The sequence below is a fragment of the Melanaphis sacchari genome, unplaced genomic scaffold (genome assembly GCF_002803265.2).
Source record: "Melanaphis sacchari strain LSU unplaced genomic scaffold, SCAv2.0 Contig225_pilon_pilon, whole genome shotgun sequence".
Lineage (NCBI taxonomy): Eukaryota > Metazoa > Arthropoda > Insecta > Hemiptera > Aphididae > Melanaphis > Melanaphis sacchari.
In genome coordinates, this window is record NW_020271102.1 from 257,255 (window position 1) to 280,925 (window position 23,671).

The window sequence follows — 23,671 nt, forward strand, 5'->3', positions numbered from 1 at the left end:
TAATATTGTCATTTTATATATCTTCTATACTACTATATTATATTTAGTAATACTTTTCAGCTATGTTTAATTATAATATATTTATTCACCATTCTATTGTTTCTTTTCTATTGCTGAATTGTTTACTATTAGCACTATAAAATTGTTTGTACCATTTTCTATGTGCCAAAAGTGTTGATTCTTGTTTTGAAGCTAAAGGCTTTTCAATGTAACTCTTGTGGTTCCAAATGACTACATCTCTTTCAAACTGTAATTAAAATATAATTATAATTAAGTATCAATTTGTAAAAATTATTAAACAACAGTAATTATTAATAAACTAACCATTACAGCTTCCATAAATAAAACTATTGAAGCATAAAGTGATAAATACATTGGACAGTAGATACGATGAACAACTTTTTGAATCAATGGCTCAACAGGTGTGACTACTTGGACCAATTTTATGGGCCCAAAACTGGTTTTAAAATTTAATATCACTAATCCAGGCCCTATCTATAAAAAAAATATTGAATATTTCAATAATTCATTATTAATCATTTTTTTCATGCAACATCGCAACTTGCCATGAAATTAGAAAAAAATTGTGTATTATTATAATTTGTTATCAATGAACGCGTTTATTTGCAATTTCAATGATTATTTTTTAGTACTATAACTAGTACAACTTGTAATAATTTATATCATACTTAGTACTTACTACTTACTAGGTACCAATTAAAAAAGTATAGTTAAGTATTAGGTAAGTACTTAAAATTTATAGATGTCTATTATCTTAATAGATAGTACATATTAATCACTGCCATAAATAAGGTAAAAATGTATAAGACATAATAAGTCTAAATTAGTCTTATTTATTGATTTTAATGATGTTTATTTTTTATTTTTGTGGCTGTTATCACTTTTTGGATCAGTAAAATAATTTCAATTTTCAACATTGTGAGTGATTTTTAATACCAAAATTGGATTTAATTTGTACTTGGATGTGTCAAAAGTAAAAAAATGCTGAAATATTTTAATAACTGGGGAAAATAGAACAAAATTATGTAAATTAAGTAAAAACCAGCATTTTTTCCAAATTTTAAGCTTAAAACTGAATAAATAGATATTTAAAATGCTAACCAAATGTTTATATCATCATTCACTTTGTAGCTATGGTATATTTTCAAATTTATTTTAGTTTTCATGTTTTCTATATATAAATATCGCTCAAAAATTTTTGATTTTTTTATAAGCGTTTAAAGAACACATTTTTTTTAAAATCACGAAAATTTTAAAATTATTTATAAACAAAAAATCAATTTTTTATTGATAAATTTAAAATTTGAACACTCTTAATGTTATCAAATAAGCAGTTTATGGGATCTAACTTAACCAAAATATAAATGAACATAATTATTTTATAGAACTTTTAAGTGTAAATTTAGACCCATGAAACTAGGTATTTAAACAAATAAAAACGATTTTAGTAACTTTGTTGTAATTAAAAAAAAAAGTGTTTGCGGAAATTTGAAATTTTTACGTTTAATAATATAATTTACAGTATTTACACAGAACTACAGAAATCAATCTAGATTAAATGCTATGCTATTGCCAAGGGCCCCATAGAAAAATTCTCAAGGGGGAGACAAAATTTTAATTATGTCCATAAGATAGGAAAGGGTTTACAATTTAACATTATACTATATTTTATATATCAAACTGGAAAATTATAAAATAATAATTATTTAACCAATTAACCATAAAAGTTATTTATTGAATTTTCATTTGATTAATAACATAAATTTATTAAAATATTAATTAATCATAAAAATTGTAAATTTCTTTTTTAAACACCAAATATATTTATTACTTGTTCTATGTATATTCATTCGTTTTATCATCAATTTTTTCCTATGTACGCTTATCATGCATAATCCTTCAAGTCTATCTTCACTCATTGTAGATCTTAAATAAACAATATTTCAACATTTTAAACATTTTCCAGGGAGGGACATGTCCCTTCCTTGCCGCACCATATGGGCGCCCTTGGCTATTGCCTATTTTCTATTTCTACCACGAACCTATTCTCGTCATTCTACGTAAGTCTGTATATTTTCATAAATAATAACTAAGTTTATAATAGAAGTATATATAGGTAGGTACCTACTATTATACCTAATAAATTGATAATAATGAAATATTACCTAATAATATAAATAATATAACAAATGCATTATTTTGGGCAAAAATTAATTCATTTTACCGTATTACAAATAGTAAAATAAATTATCTACTATAAAAGCTATATAAATAGGCATGTATATTATCATTAAATATTAAAGTATTGGTACTTAGTCATATAAGTTGACAGACTATCTCGCATCGGAATCGTTTTTCGTAAGCATTGCAGATTTATCGTTGAATCGAATTTAACAACATTAGGTACATCGTACATGGTACAATGTGTTTCAATCAAATATGTCGATGTAGGTAAAGTCGACAAATACTTTTTTTCTCCTATTCATTATTCAACTTGTCAATTAACCTTAACTCGAGTTTTAACCCTCTCCGGTTAAATACACATAAATGCGTAACTCATTGCTTTGAACTCGACTTGCGTTTTTCTAACTCGGACGCGTTGAAAAAAACCAGTTGACTCGAGCCCAGCCTGGGCGCTTGTGCGCATGCGCGGCCCAAATATATTTATAGGCAAAATATGGCCGTATGGATATTATTGTGTACCTGTTGCGCTTCGACGTTCATTTTGAAAACGGCGAACTTTCCGAACACCACCAGCCTGTGCTGCAGGTCGAGCGCGGACACGTGCCGCCCGTGGGTGCCGTCCGCTCGCCAAGCGGCCGTCCACTCGTGGACGCCGAGCCACCTCCACGGCGACTGGTCGGCCTGCGCGGCGTACTGGCCGCCGAGCGCCATGTGCCCGTGCAAAGCCGGAAGGTGGGCCACGTCCGCCCCGTTTTCCGGTATGTCCTGGATGTGCGCGTTCACGTAATGCTCGCTGCGACCGCGGTACGTCCATCCCCGACTTGTCACATCCGCGTCGCTGGCCGGGCGCCACGACGGCGCCTCGTTCTCCGCGTGATACCACACGAACACGAAGCCGTTGGCTTCACAGCACTCCCATCTCCTCACCGACGCCGTCCTCGACAACAGTCCTGCGTGCACATCCGCCAACACAAACGTTTTCGGTTTTACACGCGTGTCGCAAAATCGATGTGTATATAAACTATAAGCGCGGTAAGAGAGAATCCATCGATTCCGTCAGTAGGTAGTACTTTAGTAGGTACCTATAGTCAAACAACCCGTCGATTCCACTCCCGCGGCAGAATACCAATTTCACCTGTGGCTGTTCGGGGTGTTACCCATTCCTATTATTTTGTTAATTATAATTATTATCGTTTCGATTGTAATTGAGGGACAAGATAGGTATGCGAATAGACATGCTTGGAATAGGTAGTATAATTTTTCACTCCTACAGTCCTAAGTGTGTATAACAATGTAATAAAACTACAGGAAACCAATGATAGAATATCAAAAATAGGTTTACATTCTTAGAAATAATTTTATGTCTTTATAGACGTCTAATACATATATATAGTATAATCAAAATGTATATAAACATAGGTTTTAACCTATAATAGTTAAAAAATAATGCGTCACGTATACCGCATCTAATTATTAAAATCAATATGTGTAATATAAAATATAAACAATAATTCACCGTGTACATTTTTTATAAATAATTTTTTTTTACATTTTGAACCCTTGTCAGTTACTACACTTATTAATCCGATAAAATCGAATATAAACTATTAAATAGCAATAAAGTGTTTATACATTGTATCAATTTAAAAAAAAATTAAAAAAAATTATGATTTGTAATTTTTATCTGGAAAGCTTATATTTTCCCCGCGTGTTTCTGTTAATGTTAAACTCAGAATTTAAAATTTTGTGGAATTAATAGCTCGTTTTAAAACTATCAGGTGGACCTGCAGGTACCGACGGAATCGGCGAAATCTTAACGCAAATATTCTATAATATAGCGATTTACATAAGTACCTACATGAGTACATTAGAACACAATAGGGACATAGCCGACATAGGTATATGTTTAAATAGAAGAAAAATGCAATCTAATATATAATAAAAATATACATTAAAGACAAATAATGTCCTCTATTCATGTAGAATGTGCCTACGTACTACGTAGGTACCTATGTATAATGGTAGCAGATTTATATAGATACAAAAACTATGATATATATAGGTACGAATTTTACCATTTGAACAATCGTTCGGTATTCGGACGCACTTCCCGCTGGTACCGTCAAATGTCCATCCATGAAATGGACACTGGAGACAGTTTCCTCTTACTATTCCTCCAATAGCCATATTAGCCCCCAGATGAGGACAATAAGCATTAAGGATGTTAACGTCACCATTGGATGCACGAAACACTGCAAAATTTTCTCCTAAAATGAATAATTTAATTTAATATTATACAAACACTTGTTTTCAATAGGTTATCGACTCGTTGTGCTTTCATTTAGGCACTTGTTAAAGTCAATTATTATATTATCGAACAGTTATGTATGAACTATTAATTAAGTTATGTACAATGTACCTACAGCGGCTACAACCCATAGATACTTTGTTCTCAGACTTTACTGCAGTTGAATCAATAGATGCTACTGAGTGGACTTTTTCAGTAGTACATGCACTACAGGTGCTATGTACATAGTAGCGTGGCGAACATAGGTCCCAAACAGGCAATTTCTCTCGTTATATTTTGAGGAAGTACCCCCTTACCCGGTGCTACAATATTTATGAACCAACATTCCTGTATATTTACTGTATTTATAGTAATGCAAGAGAAAAGAGAATGCGGGACGCTTTGAATAAATCAAAATATCGAGTAGATATTATTCGATAATAAATAATAATACTTGACACTTAGAAAAGATGTTGGCACTTAATACTTTTATTTGAGGGAGGGGGGTCTAAAAATATGTATTTTTCTGCAGTTAATATAGCACTCGCCACACCACTGTATGTACCTTCAAGTATATTATATTTATTTATGTACTTATAATCTGTCATTTGTTAATAAAATTGTTTCAACATTATTAATAATAAAATATCTACTTACCTATACTAAAATATTTAAAATTATATTTGTATATGATAGATAATAATATGGATGGATATGCGACAGCTTAATATATCTAAGCCGGATTTAGATTTTAGGCTTATTTCAACCGATCGTGGTGGTCCGGTAGGTTGAATAATTTTATTGAAATCTGCACATTTTGCTATGGACTATATATAACCATAGGTGAATATTTAATTGAATTTAAGGGGGGCTTAAATCTTTCTTTGCATTATTACAAAATAGGTACTTATTTAATATTTTGAAAAATGTTTAATAATTTTGGGGGGCTTTCGATCTTTTTTGGAAATGAGTTAAGCTCCCCACAATCTCTGTCTATACCTTTAACAGTTCCATTATTTATTTATTTTAGTTACACAATCTTATGAGTCTTATGACTTTATGCGTATTGTTGCCTGTTAGTAAATAATAAAAGTTAATTTTTTTTTAAATGGCTGATCAATAATCATAAAATCTATAAATTACAACATCTAACTAGTGAATCATAAATTAATATTAAAAATAATTTTATTTTACGATTCAAAAATATAAAATTAATATTCTGTTAAATAGACACAGTTGCAGGTATTAAATTACATGTTTAGCACTAATAATATAAATGTAATAACATTATTTTACAATGTAGTAGGGTGTGTACTGTAGACTGTAATGTATCTGATTGAAAGTGAATTTCACTATTTTATTTTTCAGTTCAATTCATACGCGTTGTCTTAGGAGTCAAGGTCTTTTCCACTTTTAAATTTGTTCATCCAGACAGCACAGATGTATGAATAAATTATACCGTTCAGTTAAAACATCTACAATAGTTTTTCATTTCAGTGTCAAAAAATCGTGGAATAACCGAAAATTCAAAAAATTTTGTTCAACTAATAATATTATGCAAATATGGGTTAATATACTAAAATAAATTAGGTATAAATAGATAATAACATAAAATGAATCAATATATTTTTTTAAATGTTATTGTATGTATACATAATTAAATAATATATTTATGTATATAAGATTTTGAAGTCTCCACGAATAATACTTATGAATTACAACAAAATAATTAAAACTATTATTTTATTGTTTGATTATCTAATTTTATCCAAATTTGAAATTAAAATATTTATGAAAACACTTTTATTTTTATTTTTTTGATTTAAGTATGAATTGTATGTAAGAAATCTTGTATACAATTTTCAAACTTTTTAACAATTTTAATTTAATAAAAAATTTTGTTATAACATTCATAAAAAAAAAAAACTATTGATTATACTTGACATGTATAGAAAATGATAAAACAGTTAATCGTTTTTGAATCACTGAAAAATAAGAAAATCATTTCTATACGCGTGAATACTCAATTTAATTAAAATTTAAACTTCTAACTTTCGTAAAAATATTTATGGAGTTATGCTCAATTTTTTTTTTTTAGTCCAGTTATATAAATTTTTGAGAAACTTTGTATAATATTTATAGGGTTTTTGATCCTGAACGAAAAACTTTTATTGATATTTGTTGAAAAAACTAAAAAAAAAAAACTGTTGTAAAATGTATATAATTAGCTTAAAAACGGTCAAAATATTTTTTACATTAGAGCACGTATATAAAATATATTGAAAATGTCACACTTAATTCAGATGTTAAAGTTGAATATCTAAGCATTATTACGTCTCCTGCAATAATATAGTTGACAGGCACAGAAAAAAAACAAACACTCATCATTGTTAAATCATATTGATTATATCGCTTCGCTCAGAATCTATATAGTAAATATTAAAATACCCAGTTTCTTAAAACAAAGGTTAATCTCTTCTAAATAGTATACACATTTTTAATTACTTCTATACATGAAACGCAATTATTGCTTAATAAATAATAATAAAAATTATTTATTAAATTAAAATTGAATATATTCTACTGATAAATTTTTATTTCAAATAGGTAATTAAATAATATTCTTATAATATAATAATTAATCAATTGACAGAGATCAATAAGGTAACTTAAATTTTATTTCCCGGTAAAAATAATAAGGAAATTATTAACTTGATTTCTGCTTAGATGCAAACCTACAGTATAGTCTGTATAAAATATAGATGCGTTTTTAATTTAATTTTTCTAAAAATATAGTAGTATATTACTGTAACTTACCTAAAGCCGCCACGTACTTAACTTGATTGACGTTAACTTGATCCGAGTCTAGTAGCGCAAACCATCCATTCGGATAAACTGGTGGTAACGTTCCTTTTTTCCTTAGTCTCATCATGGATTGTATTAAATGTAATTTATCCTTTGACGCCCATTGCTTTTGTGTGAAGTGCTGTTCGTAACCCACATCGGCCAATTTCTTTTAATATTTAAACAGAAGCAACTTATAATTAAAACGTCTAAGCGTTTATAATATTATACATTAAAAAATATACTATGGATATAATAAGAACCCTAATTTACCAATTAATCACTTTACCTATCGCAATAGTTTGTGTGTCAATATAATAATTTAATATTTAATATTATTATTATCATGTTTCAATCAGTGGCGTACAGTGAATAAGTATCCAGGCGACAGGCCCGGAGTAAGAACATAAGGTTTTTTTTTTTTAATAATATAGGCACTATTTATGAAATCTTTGTTTTAATTAGGTACTTATGCTATTTTTAGTTTAATAAATCTATTGCTTACACATTTATTGTATTAATATGATTATTATGACTATAGAAAATTAAAAATGTTGACTAAAATCTTTAAGTCTTTATGTTTTTTTTTTTTAAAAAAACATTAAAATGTTAAAACACTTAAAATCAACGAGTTCTGTAACTGTTCTGTAAATATAATTTTTAGGTACCTATGTACTAACTTAAATAATTTTAGCTAGTGAATGAATCTATCTGAGATACCTCAGATACTTGAAAGGGTAGTGACATTTAAAACGTTGCTACCGGGGACCAAATTTTGAGGTTACGCCACTGATTGCAGTTATATACCTATACTTATTTACTTATATATTATAAGCTAAATAGACAGTGTATTTTTATACGCTGTCTAACATCATTAGTTTACCCTTTGTATATCCAATGGTCTGATCAAAAAGTGGTAACCGTACCACAGTCCCAATGATGCACAAACTCCTATAGCCACGTACTTGCAGCAGTCGGTACTGCAGTATTCACGCACCAACTGAATCGATAGACAGACGGCCAAAAAAGAAAATAACGATTTTTCCATGATTACCTAAAAATAATATTGTAATATTTGTATATCAATTATAATTATTTAAAGTATTTCACTGAATTTTTATCTTCGGAAATTGTACGAAAAAATAACAGATGCATGCGAGATCCACACACAACGTGCGTAAGCCACCCGAGTTTATGAACTGAGGACCCCTGCAGGGGTTGTGAGTGGCATAAATGCGTTTAGGTAGATAATCATTCTCTATATCGGTGGGTATAACCTATATCTAAATTTTATTTAACGATTACCTTTTGTTTTGTACTTGAACGTTTCTTATTGGATTACACATTGAAATATAAGAAAATATTTTACATATTATTCATGATCAATTTGCGTATAACATATTATCATAATTCATGACATACAGAGTTGTCCAAAACCTGTATGACGTTTCACGACCTGCAGACACTTTAATCTACTATTGCAGTTTTTACTAAACAACGATGCTTAACAAAAAATTTAAAAATAATGACTTGTACAACACATTAATTAATTTTTTAATGTCTTGATAAATTATTATTAACAAATGTAGATGTAATCATTTTAGATGATTTTATTTTGTTTATGGTATTACTATATTGTAATTATTATTATTTTGAATAATTTTTATAGGTAGTTACAATACTTCATATAGATAAAATTCAGATGAACTTTTCTCAGTCATCATATGTTCACCAAAATTTGTCATTCTGCAGAGTATATTGTCTTAAAAAGTAAACGTAAATATTGTATTACTGTATATATTGTAATACCAACTCGGAAGCTATTACAATGAAAGTTAGCCAGTGAAAAAATATTTTATTTTTCAATTTATAGTTGTATAAATAATGTGTAAAAATTATTATTATATGTTTAATATATCAAAGCTTGACTTTGTGACTGTTTCTTTTTTTCAAAATCATTAAATATTTATAAATGTTTACTTGTTAATTATTATTTAAATAATGAAATGTAAATATCAAATAAAAAAAAATATAAATATTGCAGATTCGCATTTAAAAATCAAAGGTAGATTTAAATGTATTAATATATACCATATTATATAAAATAACCTAAGTCATTGATAATTTTTTTTTTTTTTAATGCATTTTGAACGTGGTCAACACATGTTGCGATTCAGCATATTGGAAAAAGAATGCACTTAGCATAACATAAATCGCCTAGTGTTTTAAAATTAATTCTCACCACAGGTATTAGGTCATATGAAATGCACAAATTTATTCCATGGAATACCTCATTCCAGAGACTAAAAAAATTAGAAAAAGTTTGGTTGATTGAATTTTTAAAGTCATTCCTTTCGCTACAAACACGATTCGTATTCGTAATACCCGAATCTCATGACTTATAAATTAAATATTATGCTTGCTTGACTAGGAGAAAATTATACGTATCTATACCTATCTATTAATATTTTACTTCACTATATTATTTACCTATAAGACTAACGTGACAATTTGAACGACTCTGTATACCTACACCTACCTTATACTATTATAAATGTGTTTGCCTATATATGGATGACGGTTTAGTGGCCAAGACTGTATATTATTATGATGATGTAAAAATCTTATCGGTCCGCATACGATCATCAGCGTATACATACATTTTTATGTATATCCTATCTGTAGTTCAGTATATATATATATATATGAGAATATGTGTTAAATGATTTATTCATGACTTTGACCAAGTAGAAAATTACGTTTGTGCGCACTACACTATATATGGTACATATATGTATATATTATGTATACACGGCCAACTCGTGATACATTAAAGCTCGGTATAACGAAAATCTCAATAAAACAAATTAAATTGTCGTTCCCTTAAAAATATCGTGGTATATAACACAAATACCGATGTAACGAACTCTGAATATTCAGAGTATCAGTCCTCTAAAATGTATTTTACCACAGGGTAACTGGAAGAGATAGATAATCAAATAAATGCATATTAAATACAAGTTACAATTAACAATATATATATTTATTAATTATAATTATTATAATCATATTAGGTATACTATATTTAATATTTATATATATATATATATTAGATTTATTATATTTATATGCAGCGCTCAAATTGAAAAAATAAAATAAAGGGACTCTTAGACTTAAAAAATGTGCATTCCTTATCATGACCTAACCTGTGGCGGGCTTCACCTACACACCCCAACGATTCATCTCCAACCATAAGTAGTTGAAATCTAAAACACCATTACAAGTAAAATTTATCAATAATTACAATAAATATTATTTTGCTTTTCGTGTATTAAGATAAAAATTTAACAATGATTAACATTATTAACATTTATATTATTTATAAGTTATAAATTATAACTAATCAGGAAATTTATTAAAATTTTTTTAAATCAAATTCCATAATTTTTAGTATGTGAAATTTATTTCAGCATTCTTTCTTTTAAAACAACATTCTTCTTTATTAGATCTCTTTCATTTGCGTATTCAAGATAATGCATACGATTCTAGTTTAAATTTTTTTAATTGGAGGTTCAACATAATTTATAAATATTAGGGAAGAAATATGAATAAAACTTAATGCATTCCTTTTGATAGTCACTAAATTGTTCGTAGAACTAAAAGTACATTTACACTCATTTGATAATAAGGCAATTATTCTGAAGAAATATAAATCGAGATGTGATATGATATAATATATTTTTATTGCTATACCTACAGAATACAGATCAACTAAGGTAAAATACTTTACTCCTAGCTCGCGGTAAAATGTAAACGTCGATAGCATAACAGTAACTATATCAAAATAGTTGTGCTTCTAAATTTATAATTTAATGAATTCATTTGTTAGTTAAAATTATTATATAATGAAAAAATATATTTTTAAATGTGAAGATAAACATTAAAACTAAATACATGTATTAAAATATTTATATTTATTTTTTCATATTCTCTCGTAGTTTTATTGTAAAAGTGAAGATGTGCCTCACTCGTCTCACTGAATGATAGCGATTCTCACTACTGTAGGTTATATTTTTTATTAAACTGTTTATCTTTTATATTAGGTATATTATGTTTAATATTATGGTTAAAGTCCGAAATTGACAATGTGCTCATTGTCTTTGTCATTTTCCCGATGATGTGAAGTATAACTATTAGGAAGTATATAATGTGTTATACATTACGCAGTTAAAATAACTGTTGCTATACCGTGTTATGGTTATTATGTAAATTAATAACAATTATAAGTTCATAAATATCTCATAATATAATATATATTTATCTGTTTCAAACAAATAATAATATTTATTATGTGAAGCTGTCAGGGGTTTATTTAGAAATGGTTGGTTATAAAAAACCCAAATATGTTTAATTATAATTATCGTTTAAAAATACACACTTAAATTTAAATAATAATAATAATAATAATAATAACATAAAACCAATATATTTATAGCCAAAGTATAGACTAGATAACTATAATTTTTATTCAAATTTGAATGTAGGTACATACAATGGCACAAGCATTTTACGCTCTCCTCATAAATATACTTGGGAGAACTGTAGTAGTTCAATATACTAGTGTTAAATAAAATAAAAAAATGCTAAACAATTATTAAATTTATGGTTAGATAATTATTAATTATTTTAATATATTTAATGCGATAATAAAAATAAATCAATTTAAATTGATTCTTAAACATTAAATTTATAAATAAACGATATTCAATTTATTTTTCATTCTGTTTGAGTAAAAATACTTGAGATGTTTTTTTTTTTAAATTTAATTCCATATCATGTTAAGCATGTTTTTATTTAAACAAATATATTTACAAACTATACATACCTATGAAAAAAAACCCAGTCTGTGAAAAATAAAATTAATAACCTTGATCAAACCCATAATAAAGACATATTTCCGAAACGATTTTTCATTTGACAAAATGTTCATAAAAATTAATTGACATTTGGTATCTAATTTAACATTTGGTATGTTACTACATACAATTATTTATTTTTTTTGTAATAATTTACATTGTCATTAGTTGTATTCAAAATTAAATGACCATATTTTATCTCTCAAAATTTAAATGAATGAGGGGCATTCAGGAGGCTTCATTTGCTTGTTTCCCGTAACTCGCATGTAATAATTTATTTCATCTGCGTTCTTTTTTTTCATAACTATTGCTCATTAGTTATCATAATACTATTTAATGTCTAACGTACATATTAATAGCTGGTTAATGTACGAAACTAAAGTTTCTAATCTCGAGAGTGTCAATGATCTGGATAATAATATATAGGTACATTATCACATTGGCTACAGTCCACATTTCACCTTTATAAGCCATAGTACATACATATATTACCTGTATATTAAATTTGTTTGATAATATATTTCTACGTGTTCACTATATTACTGTACTTTAATATATAAGTATAAATAATTCAACGATTAATTCACTAACTGTTTAAGGCAGGGTAAAGTTTATCATTAATTAAAAAATGTCAGCAACAATTTTAATATTTCTTTTAATAATTATGTCACCATTTTAGCTTCCTATATTTATATGTTTTATACTATATATATATTTTTTTTTGTATTGATTTTATATTATTTTATTATTTATATGTAGGTACCTAATAGTTACACAACATAATACCGAATTATATTGGATCATTAGTTAATTATTTATAACTCACACATTTATTTAGAATAATAAAGTATTAACAAATTTAAAACCGTCTTACATACTCAGTGGTAATAGCCCCATATAGTGCTTACATGGCATAAAAAGCGAAATTTCGTTTCACTACACACCGGTATATCAAAGATGATTTGAAAAAAATAAAATAAAATAAACTACTATTGGCTCAATCGTGGTATAATAATAATATACACGTAACATAAAAAAGTTCAGAAAAATTTTCTACTCGAGAATATGAATTTATAAATTTAAGTAATCGATAGGCAATAGCCGTTATAAAATTGAAAAGTGAAAAACATCAATTAATATTTTTTTGTTTTAAAAACATATAAATAAACGCTACAAACATTAAAATGTAAATGTGATAACACTTAACAGCTTAATACACGTATGATTGTACAGCACAAAATAGTTGAATAATCACGATCGACATTTTTCAAATAATTTTATAAGACGATGATACGAATACAACGACGAATATGCGTACTTACGTAAAATATTAATAACATCGGTTTTATAGCCAGGCGTATAGGAACACGATTTTAATGAAACTATTCGTGTTTAACGCGCGCGCCCATTAATAATGTGTTATTCAAACGATAATAAATTTAAAATCGTTTTCGCACTGGTATGCCGGTAACGGAAAAACACGTTTGAAATGTTAGCGGTCAAGGGTAAGGACGACGAGTGCACCGGGAAAAGAAAGAGGAGAAGGTGTTTAAAGCAAAAGAAAGAGAATTGGCGGCTGCGGCTGCGTCCAAAACCTTTCGTATGCGCGCGTTATTATTATTATTATTATTATTATTATTATTGTATTTTTTTTATATTTTATTATTGTGATTGTTGCGCGGATCTTTGGAACCGGCTGGTCGGCCGTCGCATCGCCGTAGGTATCGTTACACGCATATGATTACATATACATGTTTATATTATATATAATACATTATACACACACCTCTATCTACCTAGGGAACAATAATATAATGCCTTTATTATTATTATTATTATTATTATTATTATCATCATCATCGTCATCGTCGTCGTCATCGCATCATCTATACACAATCATATTTGTAAAACACATGCGATCCGTCTATAGTGATGGTTGTTGCGCTATAGGTTGTCTTTTAATTTTTCACCACACGTGGTCGACGTCCTCATGAAATTTCCTATGGAATGATGTTACATAGTATAGGTAATTATCTTTCTGTGTTGTGTGTACGTATTAAACTTATAACGATAATATTATTGTTGTGATTTATAACAATAATTTTGATGCAGTCACGCTAGCCATTTTTAACTGTGCATCGCTGCGCAGTGAAAGACATCCAAAATAAATATGTATATTATATGCATTTTTTTGTACCTATGTCATTAGTGGACAGTACACCAATGTCTTTACAAGGAAGCTACGCCTCCTGAAATTTCTAATTTCAAGTTACCTGTTCAAAGTCACTTTGTTTATTGCTTAAAAAATATTTTATACCTAGGACAGCATGTTTATGGCCTTTGGGGCGTCAAATTCATAATTAATTTTCAAAAATTAAATTTGTTGTTTTATGACTTTAAAAAAACTGTGACCAAAATGTGTGCTCAATGTTTGTAAACAATTATTTGTTATTGAAATGATTCACTGTCAAATTACCAAATAGTATTCATTTAGAAAAAATACAGATAAGAAGATTATATATATATGTGTGCGTGTGAGCGTGTGCACGTGTGTGATGTATAATAATATTACAAAAATATACTGGATCATGCTGTTCTAAGAAATTGAAAGTAATTATTAGTATTTAGTTCTTACTATTTAGCTTAATATTGTCATTAAGTTTATACAGAGTAAAAATATGTGTATACAGCGTGATTAGATTGAAACTATAAAGACAGATTTAAAGAGGTTACCTAGCTAAAGGTAATTTACAATGCTATAAATGGATATATTTATTAGTTACCTATTACTTATTACAAATATTACTTTAATGATTAATTTATTTTATACTTAAGTATCATATTTTTTTTTTTCTGAATGAAGTGAAAAATGTATAGTTTTTAATGCTTTAAAGTATTTATTTATTTTTTATTGAAAATTTGTATACAATGTATACTTGTAAGTTGTAGGTGATATAAATATAAAACTAAGAATAAGTTATAAACAATTTAATAATTTTTTTTAACCTATCCGTTAGAATACTTGAACAATTTTACATTTAACTATTAAATGACATTTTAAAATTAAAATAACTTACAATAATATAATATTTATTTTTATATTCATTAATAATATACAGTAAAATATTTTAATTTATTGTGACGACACAAATGACTATTTTTTTCTTAAATTTGGCTTTAAAATATCTTATGTCTTAAATATTAACACATTAATTTTATTAAACAACTTATACAGTTAAATTTCAAAATTTAACTATAAATACAATTATATTTAAAATTAAAACGTATGGTTGTGGGCAATTTAATTCAATATTATTTTACTGGATATTTTTTCATTTCGTTTTTATTTTCACGTGAATAGCAAATGATATTATTTTTTAAATAAATTATTTTTTTCCATAACCTTTAGGTCTATCTACAAATTTAAGTATTAAAGATTGTAATTTTTTTTATTAAAACTTGTTTGGAATTTAGCATTTATATATAGTTGCATAATTATTAGTTTATTAATGTGTATTTACATAATATGACATCATATGTTAAATATATACATATACTGTCGGATCAGTAAAAATATTATCAAAAACAGTTATAGACAAGACAAATTTTCCAACGAGTGATTCAATAAAAATGTAAAATGCAATTACCATAAAATATTTATATATAGAAAATTTTAATCGAAGTGGTTGAAATTTTATCAAATTTTAATCTGTAATGAAAATACTTTATGTAGGTAGATTTTATTTTTTAAATAAAAAGAACAAATTTATTTTACCATTTTTCATTTTTTCATTTTAATTGTAAAATAACTACAGTATTGGTATATAGTAATATACATGTTTATAAATATATTATAATTTAATGTGCATATTATAGTATTATACATAATAAAATTATAATGCTTCAGATAATACATGTTTATTATGTTGTAATTTAAATAAATATGATAGATTTAACATGAATTTTGTTTGATTAATAAAAAAGCGTAAAAATCACATAGTATTGTATAATAATAATACCCGTATAACATAAAGGTTTAGCAATGGTTTAGTAATTTTTATGGTAATATTTATGTACTATACGAGAATATTTCGTTATTGAATCGATAATTATATTATCTGCAAGTAAAATTTTAATAGATCATATTATCATAGTGTGTGTTATTTTTAATGAGCTATCTGTTACAAATAGTACATCGTAGGTACGCCCGAGACACTTAACTACTTACGAATATACTATTATGATAATAATATAATATAGATAGTTAGCTGCAAAACGTGTATATTTCAGCGTGCTATGCAGATTGTTTATTTATTTTTATGCACATTTCCCTTTTTTTTTTTTTTTTTTTTACATGGCATGTAAATCTTCTTGTTTAGTGCTGATAATTCGTGAGAAATATTACCTCTGCACAAATTGTACATGATCAACTCGAGTATAAATATGAACGGTGCGTACATGCAGTTTATTTAATATTATAATCATTCTATCATCAATATCTAGGTGAAAAAGTGTTCAATTTCACTGATGGCATCACTCCTCCAGTCGCCATCGAATTTTAGAAACAAAAATCATTTTACGAGTGGTTGTCCTTGGTTTCACTGTTACAGAGCACAGAGTGCTCCATAACATTCGACCTTGGCCACCCTTCGGCAACTTGATTGATGGTAACCACTGGTCAGTTTTTTTTTTTGTTTTTTTTTTTTTTGGTAATAAAGTATGATGCCTGTACGTACCTATATATATATATATATATACACACACACTCGTTTATATAGGTAGTAGACAGTATACAGACACGTCATATAACATGTACCTACCTATGTAATATATTTTGTATAGAAACCTACCCTCGTTAATGCACGATCTTCTTTGTTTCCCCAATTGTTGTAGGAACCAATTACTCGGCATTATTGAAAGTTGGTGGTGCAGTTGTAGCCAGGGTACGTTCACACATATGAAATTTGTGGTTTTTTTTATTTTTCCACTATCTACTTATAGTTGGCCGCATTCGAATTCCGAATTCGTTTTAGCTGCGCATACACTTATTTAAGCGAAATCAAGGTTGTCAATATTTAATTCTCCAGCAATAAATGAATGCTCGCGTGTTCACGCACAACAAAAAAAGAAAACAAATTTCTGAAACACATTTAGTATATAATATGATCTAATAACTTCGTAGATTTTGCTGAACTGTGAATTAAATAATAATGTAGAACGTGAATATTATAACATGTAAAAAAAAGAAATTGCTACTAAAAATACCTAAATTAGGGCAAATCGCTTATAAAAAAATAATGTCAACACTGTCGTACTAAAACGACCAACGGGAGTGTCAATTTTGCCGATATTGTCAAAATTCCGGAACACAATTAATACATCAATAAATAGACTATATTACTATCCACGAGATAAAAACAAATATATTTATACAAAATTAAAAAAGTTTAATTCAGTGCAGCTTACATAAAAAGAAATAAAGTGTGAATACAATATACACAACAACCATGATACATCTTGAAAAGAAATGTTTGTGAGTTGTGATGATTCCGCACAGATATAAACGCTTGTAAAGTATGACAGTGACGTTAAAAAATGGTTAGAGGCCAAGTTCAAGGTTGTGCAACGAAATGCTTTCATATGGCGAAAACAAATTGAATCATAAAAACGTAATAGATCTCTCGATCACGGTTAAGGTACCGTTATTCGGTCATGACCACCTGTCGATGAATAAAAAATTAAAAAGTAAATTGCTTACTGTTAATAAACTATTAAAAGAAAAATAATAATTCGCAGAACCGGAACCATTAACATACTAAATTTATACGTGAGCACAATATTATAATTATATATTTACTGTTTATATTCTTTTATTGTCTACAGATCATAATTATGTACGAACATTGTTTTAAAATATTCTACAGTGCAGTATAAGACTATTCTCTAACACAAAAATAAAACTCTTATAAGAATAAGTAATAACATAATAATAAACTAATAAATTGTTTATTACAAATTCCATTAGTGGAATCATGGTGATAGGCACCTAGGCGGTATGGTAATATTAAGTACTTTCATTCAATATATTTTTAAGAATAGTTTATAGGTAACAAAATTACATATGTCGTTACATATTATTGCTGAATAAAATTCATCAAAGGCTTTTTACCATGAGATTATTTTTTTTTAATTTTATTATTTTTTTTTTTGCAGTGATATAAGAAATTTTAACATAACTTTAAATCATTCAATATTATTTAGATATCGAGTAAAGACTAAAAAGTGTTTTGTAAAAATAAAATTAAAATGCCTAAAAAATATCATTACGATTTTTAATTTTTAATTATTATGTTTGAACTGTAGTAAAAAATAAAAACTTATATTTAATAAATTTAAAACTTAAAGCATTTATAAAAGTATACCTATTTTATAACATATAAGGTATACATAAATAATTTATAAGATCCTAAATGAATTGCTATTTAATAATATTGATGATATTTTGTTATGTTTAAATAAATTTGGTAAATAATTTTTATAAATACTTATTTATATAAATTAAGCATAAAAAAATGATAATTGTGTTTATACTTACATATATATTTTAGTAGATTATTATAGTATGTATTACTTGTTTCAATAAAATCAATGGGTAAGTAATGTAATATTATGTGTGTAAAAAAAAAATATAATATATAAATTAAATTAGATATATTTTTTTTAGTTTTACGAATTATTTTACTTCTGAATTTCGTTATTTTAATTAAGTTATTCGTATATGTTACATATGTACGATTAATAAAATATTTGATTTAAAAGTGAAGAAGTTTTATTTTTTTTCTTTAAACAAAGAGCGTTACTTAATTTTTTATTTGAATATACTACCTGTAAACTGTACAGTAGTACCTATGTTTGTTTCGTTTAGTTAAAGGGTGTAAACGTGCCCTTATAAACGCCATAAAACTGGGCCACTAGTTCGTGGCCTTGATGTAACCCTTCGGGCATTGTTCGCCTCCGACCATTACCCGCCGTATTAAATAATATATGTATACAGTGAGATAACTTTTTTTTTGTTCGTCTCTGGTTGAACGTATGCAAAGAGAATACAGGCGAAACAGTCGTCTGAACCTCTAAGGAATAACAAACAGGTGTGCTGATTGCCTACCGGTTTTATCATCTGAATAGAACAAGATTTTCATTTCAGGATCACGGCTAATTCTTAGGTAAAATAATAATAATAATAACAACATAAAAAGAAAGAACACAAGTTAATTAAAAACAAAAAAAAAACGAACTTGTTTTTACCTGTTACTACCCCTACGAAAAATACAACGTCTTATAGCTGCATGTAATTTATAACTATACAATGTTTTATTATGCTAAAATGAAGTTTTTAATCCTTCAAAAGGTTTATTTGAAAACATTCATAATTTGATGTAGGTATTATTGTAGTACACTATTTATTATTTTTCAATAGACGTAATATTTTTTTGTTTAATTTAAATCTCTATTAAATTGATAATACTTAAGTAAATAATATAGCCATTATAGATATATCATAAACAGGGGAAACCATAGGATCTATACGAATATAACCCATCAAATGTATTTCTTACTAGTAATCTTGAAATTATTTTTTTAAATTATTTATGAAATTAAATTGTCAAACTTCCACAATTAATTTGATGAACCTAAAGAAAAAAGGTGAATTTTATTTAAAAAAAATAATTTATTTAAATTATTTTTTATATAAAATAAAATGGGCGATTGTAAATTCCACCGATTTACAGGTAGTCGATTTTTGGGTTGAATTTAAAACATGTAAATTCCACCGATACTTTTTTTATTCTAATGGAAAAAAAATACAAAATCCACCGGTATGTATTTTGGCCTGAAAACACGTCAATCTTAATTTGGCTAAATTTGAAAATGATGGGTTGTAGGTTTCATATTACACAAAGTTGGTGGTGAGCAATCGAAATATTTGGTTACGGAAGAGTATAAAACAAAAACTGAAGTAGATGATTTACTTAGAATTTGCTTTACATTAGTATTTTTAGACTCTGAAGATGTTTCTAATTTCGGTAGAATCAACATTTTTTTTTAGCTGAAAAAACAAATTGGTGGAATTTACATGAAAAAGGTCTATAAAGGTCACAATTGATGGAATTTACGCATGTGCCCAATATAATATGTTAATTTATTTTCTATTATTTATTAATAATATATTTCGTCTTAGTAAAAAAATGTATAATGCAATTAAAATTACATAAATTGTTTGTAAGTATTAAAAATTAAATAATCGGTATGTATTTATATACACATTTATTATTTGCATCGCAACAGATATATTTTCATATTTTATTGGAAATAATATATTTCCTAATAGCAGAAAATAATTATTGAAAACTATGAATTGTTTTCCAATAAAATTTATTTTTAACTGAAAACAAATTTTTCAATAAAAACAACATCTTTGTATTAATACATACACTTTATTATGATCATAACACCTGTCAATAATATTGTCATGTTTATTCTGTCTTAACGTGTTTTCATGGGATTTATACGTGATGTCGTGATAATAATATAGCACTTGCTATTATAAAATAATAAATAGGAAAAAGTTAAAAACAAATTTTACACTAACTGCATATATTGATTGATGTGTAACTGCACATGTTAAGTGTGTTAGCATTTAATTCACCTACTGCCTACGCTAGAAATACAATACTTATATACATATAATAATATATAATATTACAGTCCATGACGTTTTTCCTCGGTGTCTATAATTTGTAGTGTTGTTCTATTTCCAGTGAAATCGACTAAAGAATACAATACCGTGGTTTAATTTCAGGTCATCAAAACGAGTCCATATTAGTAAAAAAATCCAATTCAGCTGAATTTTTGAACCATTAATACAAATTTTGTGTAATGTTTAAAACAATTAATAATATTCTACGAATGGAAATCGAAAAACATCACATAGTATATTGTAAACCTACATTCACATGACACGTACGAGTACAATATTAAATAATATGTATTATATTATTTCATTTACAAATGTTTATTATAATACCTACTATTTTTATAAGCCCTTTGATAATACGTAATGTGTTAAAGATTATATTATAAATATTGGTTTTAAATGTATCAATGTGAAAATATTTCCCGTAAATTTTAGGATTTCGGTGTTGCGTAAAGGACACGTCAATAAGTACTTTTTCACGAATTCAAATTAACGAAAAAAAAAATGTAGTGCAAACAACTTACAATTTGACAATCATAACATATTAATAAATACGCACATGCGCAATATAATATTATAGATACTTGATATTATTATATTTTACCGCCAAAACTATTACTGATTACCAGGAAATACGTGTATACTGTATATAATCAAATTATAATAAAATTAAACTGTATTTTAATTAAAATATTTCATGTACAGTTAACTTAATTATAAGATTGATAAATGATAGATCATTTAAAGAATACCAATAAAGATGAAATAAAAGAGTTGTTAAGTATGATGGGTTTTCTTATGTAATACTATAAAACGTCCTAAATTTTATATTTACATACAACCCGGGTTTCAATTTGAGTAATGCTTCAATTTTTAAGTCAGTGATCCAAAACATTATTATGTATAATATATTTATCATTTATACGTCTATGTAAAAATCGTTGATATTTTTAATATTCCACTTCCGTCGGAGATTGTAAATGTTGTACCTATAGAGAAAAATACTGATTTTATATCAATAATATTATAAAGTATTTAAAATCAAACATTAACGGATAATATAATGATTTACACTCTTGAGACACATAAATATTAATATGGTCGATCGTAGATTAAGCCGTATGGTAGACACGCAGCTTATATAATATCATCGTTATTTTTATACTATTATCTACAATATAATATACCAAATCAACGGTTTTTTTTTCTGGAAAATGCAATTTTTGTACCTATTAAAATCCATATTTTTTATTAACGTCATATATTATTTATATTTCAATAACGCCAACAAACGGAATTTATCGTCGCGTATACATAAAATAAGGCACATATTATTATATATAGGTACCATAAACACTCTTAGCAAAAGTCCGAGACGACAATATCGTATAACCGTGTTTGAAAACTGGTATCGCATGGATCATACATATTAATCTGTGAATCCACTGAATCCTATTAAAATATAGATTTGTACGGCCATCGCAGGCTCCGACAACGGTATATATAACGTGTGTATAGGCAGGCAGGTATATATCATGGTTATTATTATAGTGTGCATCCGTGATGTCGAGAAGAACTTCTCTGCGTCGTGCGTGCATCATATATGTATATTATGCGTACATCGCGATACGAAGACGTCGTAAATGGTTATAGGTTAGCGCTTACCTGCAGGCTGCAGCAGTGCACTATTCCGGTTCGGCGGATAGATGAAAAAACGTAATAGGCTTGGTATATGTTGATGGGGTACGACGAGTCCGTGGAATCCAAGCGCGTGGATATACGTGACCGAATGCGAAATGATAATTTTATTCATTTAATATCGCGGGCCGGAAAAACGGACGTCCAAGTGCATATACGTATATTTTATAACGATGAAAATATTATCTAATATGATATAATATCATACGTCATACAACGCCGCCGCACGCCATCGATTTATAATGGTATTAGATATAATGTTGTTGTACCTATAATGACGAATAATTATTATTACAGTCGCTGATGTATCCTTTTGGATTTCCGATTTTTTTTTCACGCGCGTTCTTCCTCTTTTTGTCCGATTCCCACTTAACGCTATACTTAAATACGTATACAGAGTGATTCACCAAACATGCTCAACCCCTATTAATCATTTAAAAATGAATTTATTCAAACTCTGATTTCTAGTGTATTTAGTTATACTCAAAGGTTATATTTTCAAATACTTGGGATTTTTTGATCTACTTATAGAATAGATACAAACTTTTGAATTAAAATGCTTATAATGTTTATACTGAGGTATACAAGTCCATAAAAATGTTTTAACAAAAATACAAAAGAGATGTTAAATCGTATTTATTGGATCATTTTTATAAATTATAAATATTAATTACTTACATTTTCAAATCACCATGGATCTTATATCTTCCGAACTTTTGTCCTTAGTACTTCCAATTTTGATTTCGATACTTCAAGATTTTCAGAAAAATTATAGACTAAATAATTTAAAGTAGAAAATGGGGGTTCTCGTCAAAAAAAAAAAAACAGTACACTTCTCAAGTAGGTATATAAAAAAACATTTCAAGAATTTGAAATTATGATTTTTAGGTGATTTTTAAGATTGTAAAAAATCAGATTTTAAATAACTACGTTGTTGAAGAGGAAAAAAGGGTGAGCATACTTAAC

At 27.1% G+C, this 23,671-nt stretch overlaps 1 protein-coding gene across 3 annotated transcripts; it reads right to left on the minus strand.

The window, feature by feature from the left end:
- Positions 1-12: 12 nt before the first annotated feature.
- LOC112594245 (cholesterol 7-desaturase) lies at positions 13-23,488 on the minus strand. Of its 3 annotated transcripts, none has more exons than XM_025338935.1 (7): positions 13,575-13,701; positions 8,220-8,390; positions 7,310-7,505; positions 4,281-4,472; positions 2,725-3,155; positions 325-495; positions 13-247 (listed from the first exon to the last, which is right to left on the minus strand). In XM_025338935.1, exons 1-7 carry the CDS (start codon positions 13,590-13,592, stop codon positions 86-88), a joined length of 1,341 nt encoding a protein of 446 aa, XP_025194720.1. In that variant the 5' UTR covers positions 13,593-13,701; the 3' UTR covers positions 13-85. The 3 variants fall into 3 exon arrangements, with proteins under 3 accessions (XP_025194720.1, XP_025194721.1, XP_025194722.1); XM_025338936.1 differs by lacking the exon at positions 13,575-13,701 and adding an exon at positions 23,384-23,488 and having other exon boundaries at positions 86-247; XM_025338937.1 differs by lacking the exon at positions 13,575-13,701 and adding an exon at positions 17,103-17,126 and having other exon boundaries at positions 86-247.
- Between the last annotated feature and the right edge of the window lie 183 nt (positions 23,489-23,671).

What these genes read in the sequence shown, in the direction of transcription:
- LOC112594245 (XM_025338935.1), bottom strand. An exon ending in ACCGAACGATTGTTCAAATG is followed by an intron (nt 3,156 to 4,280) that starts GTAAAATTCGTA and finishes ATGTGCACGCAG; the next exon opens with GACTGTTGTCGAGGACGGCG. An exon ending in TGAACGTCGAAGCGCAACAG is followed by an intron (nt 496 to 2,724) that starts GTACACAATAAT and finishes TTTTTTTTATAG; the next exon opens with ATAGGGCCTGGATTAGTGAT.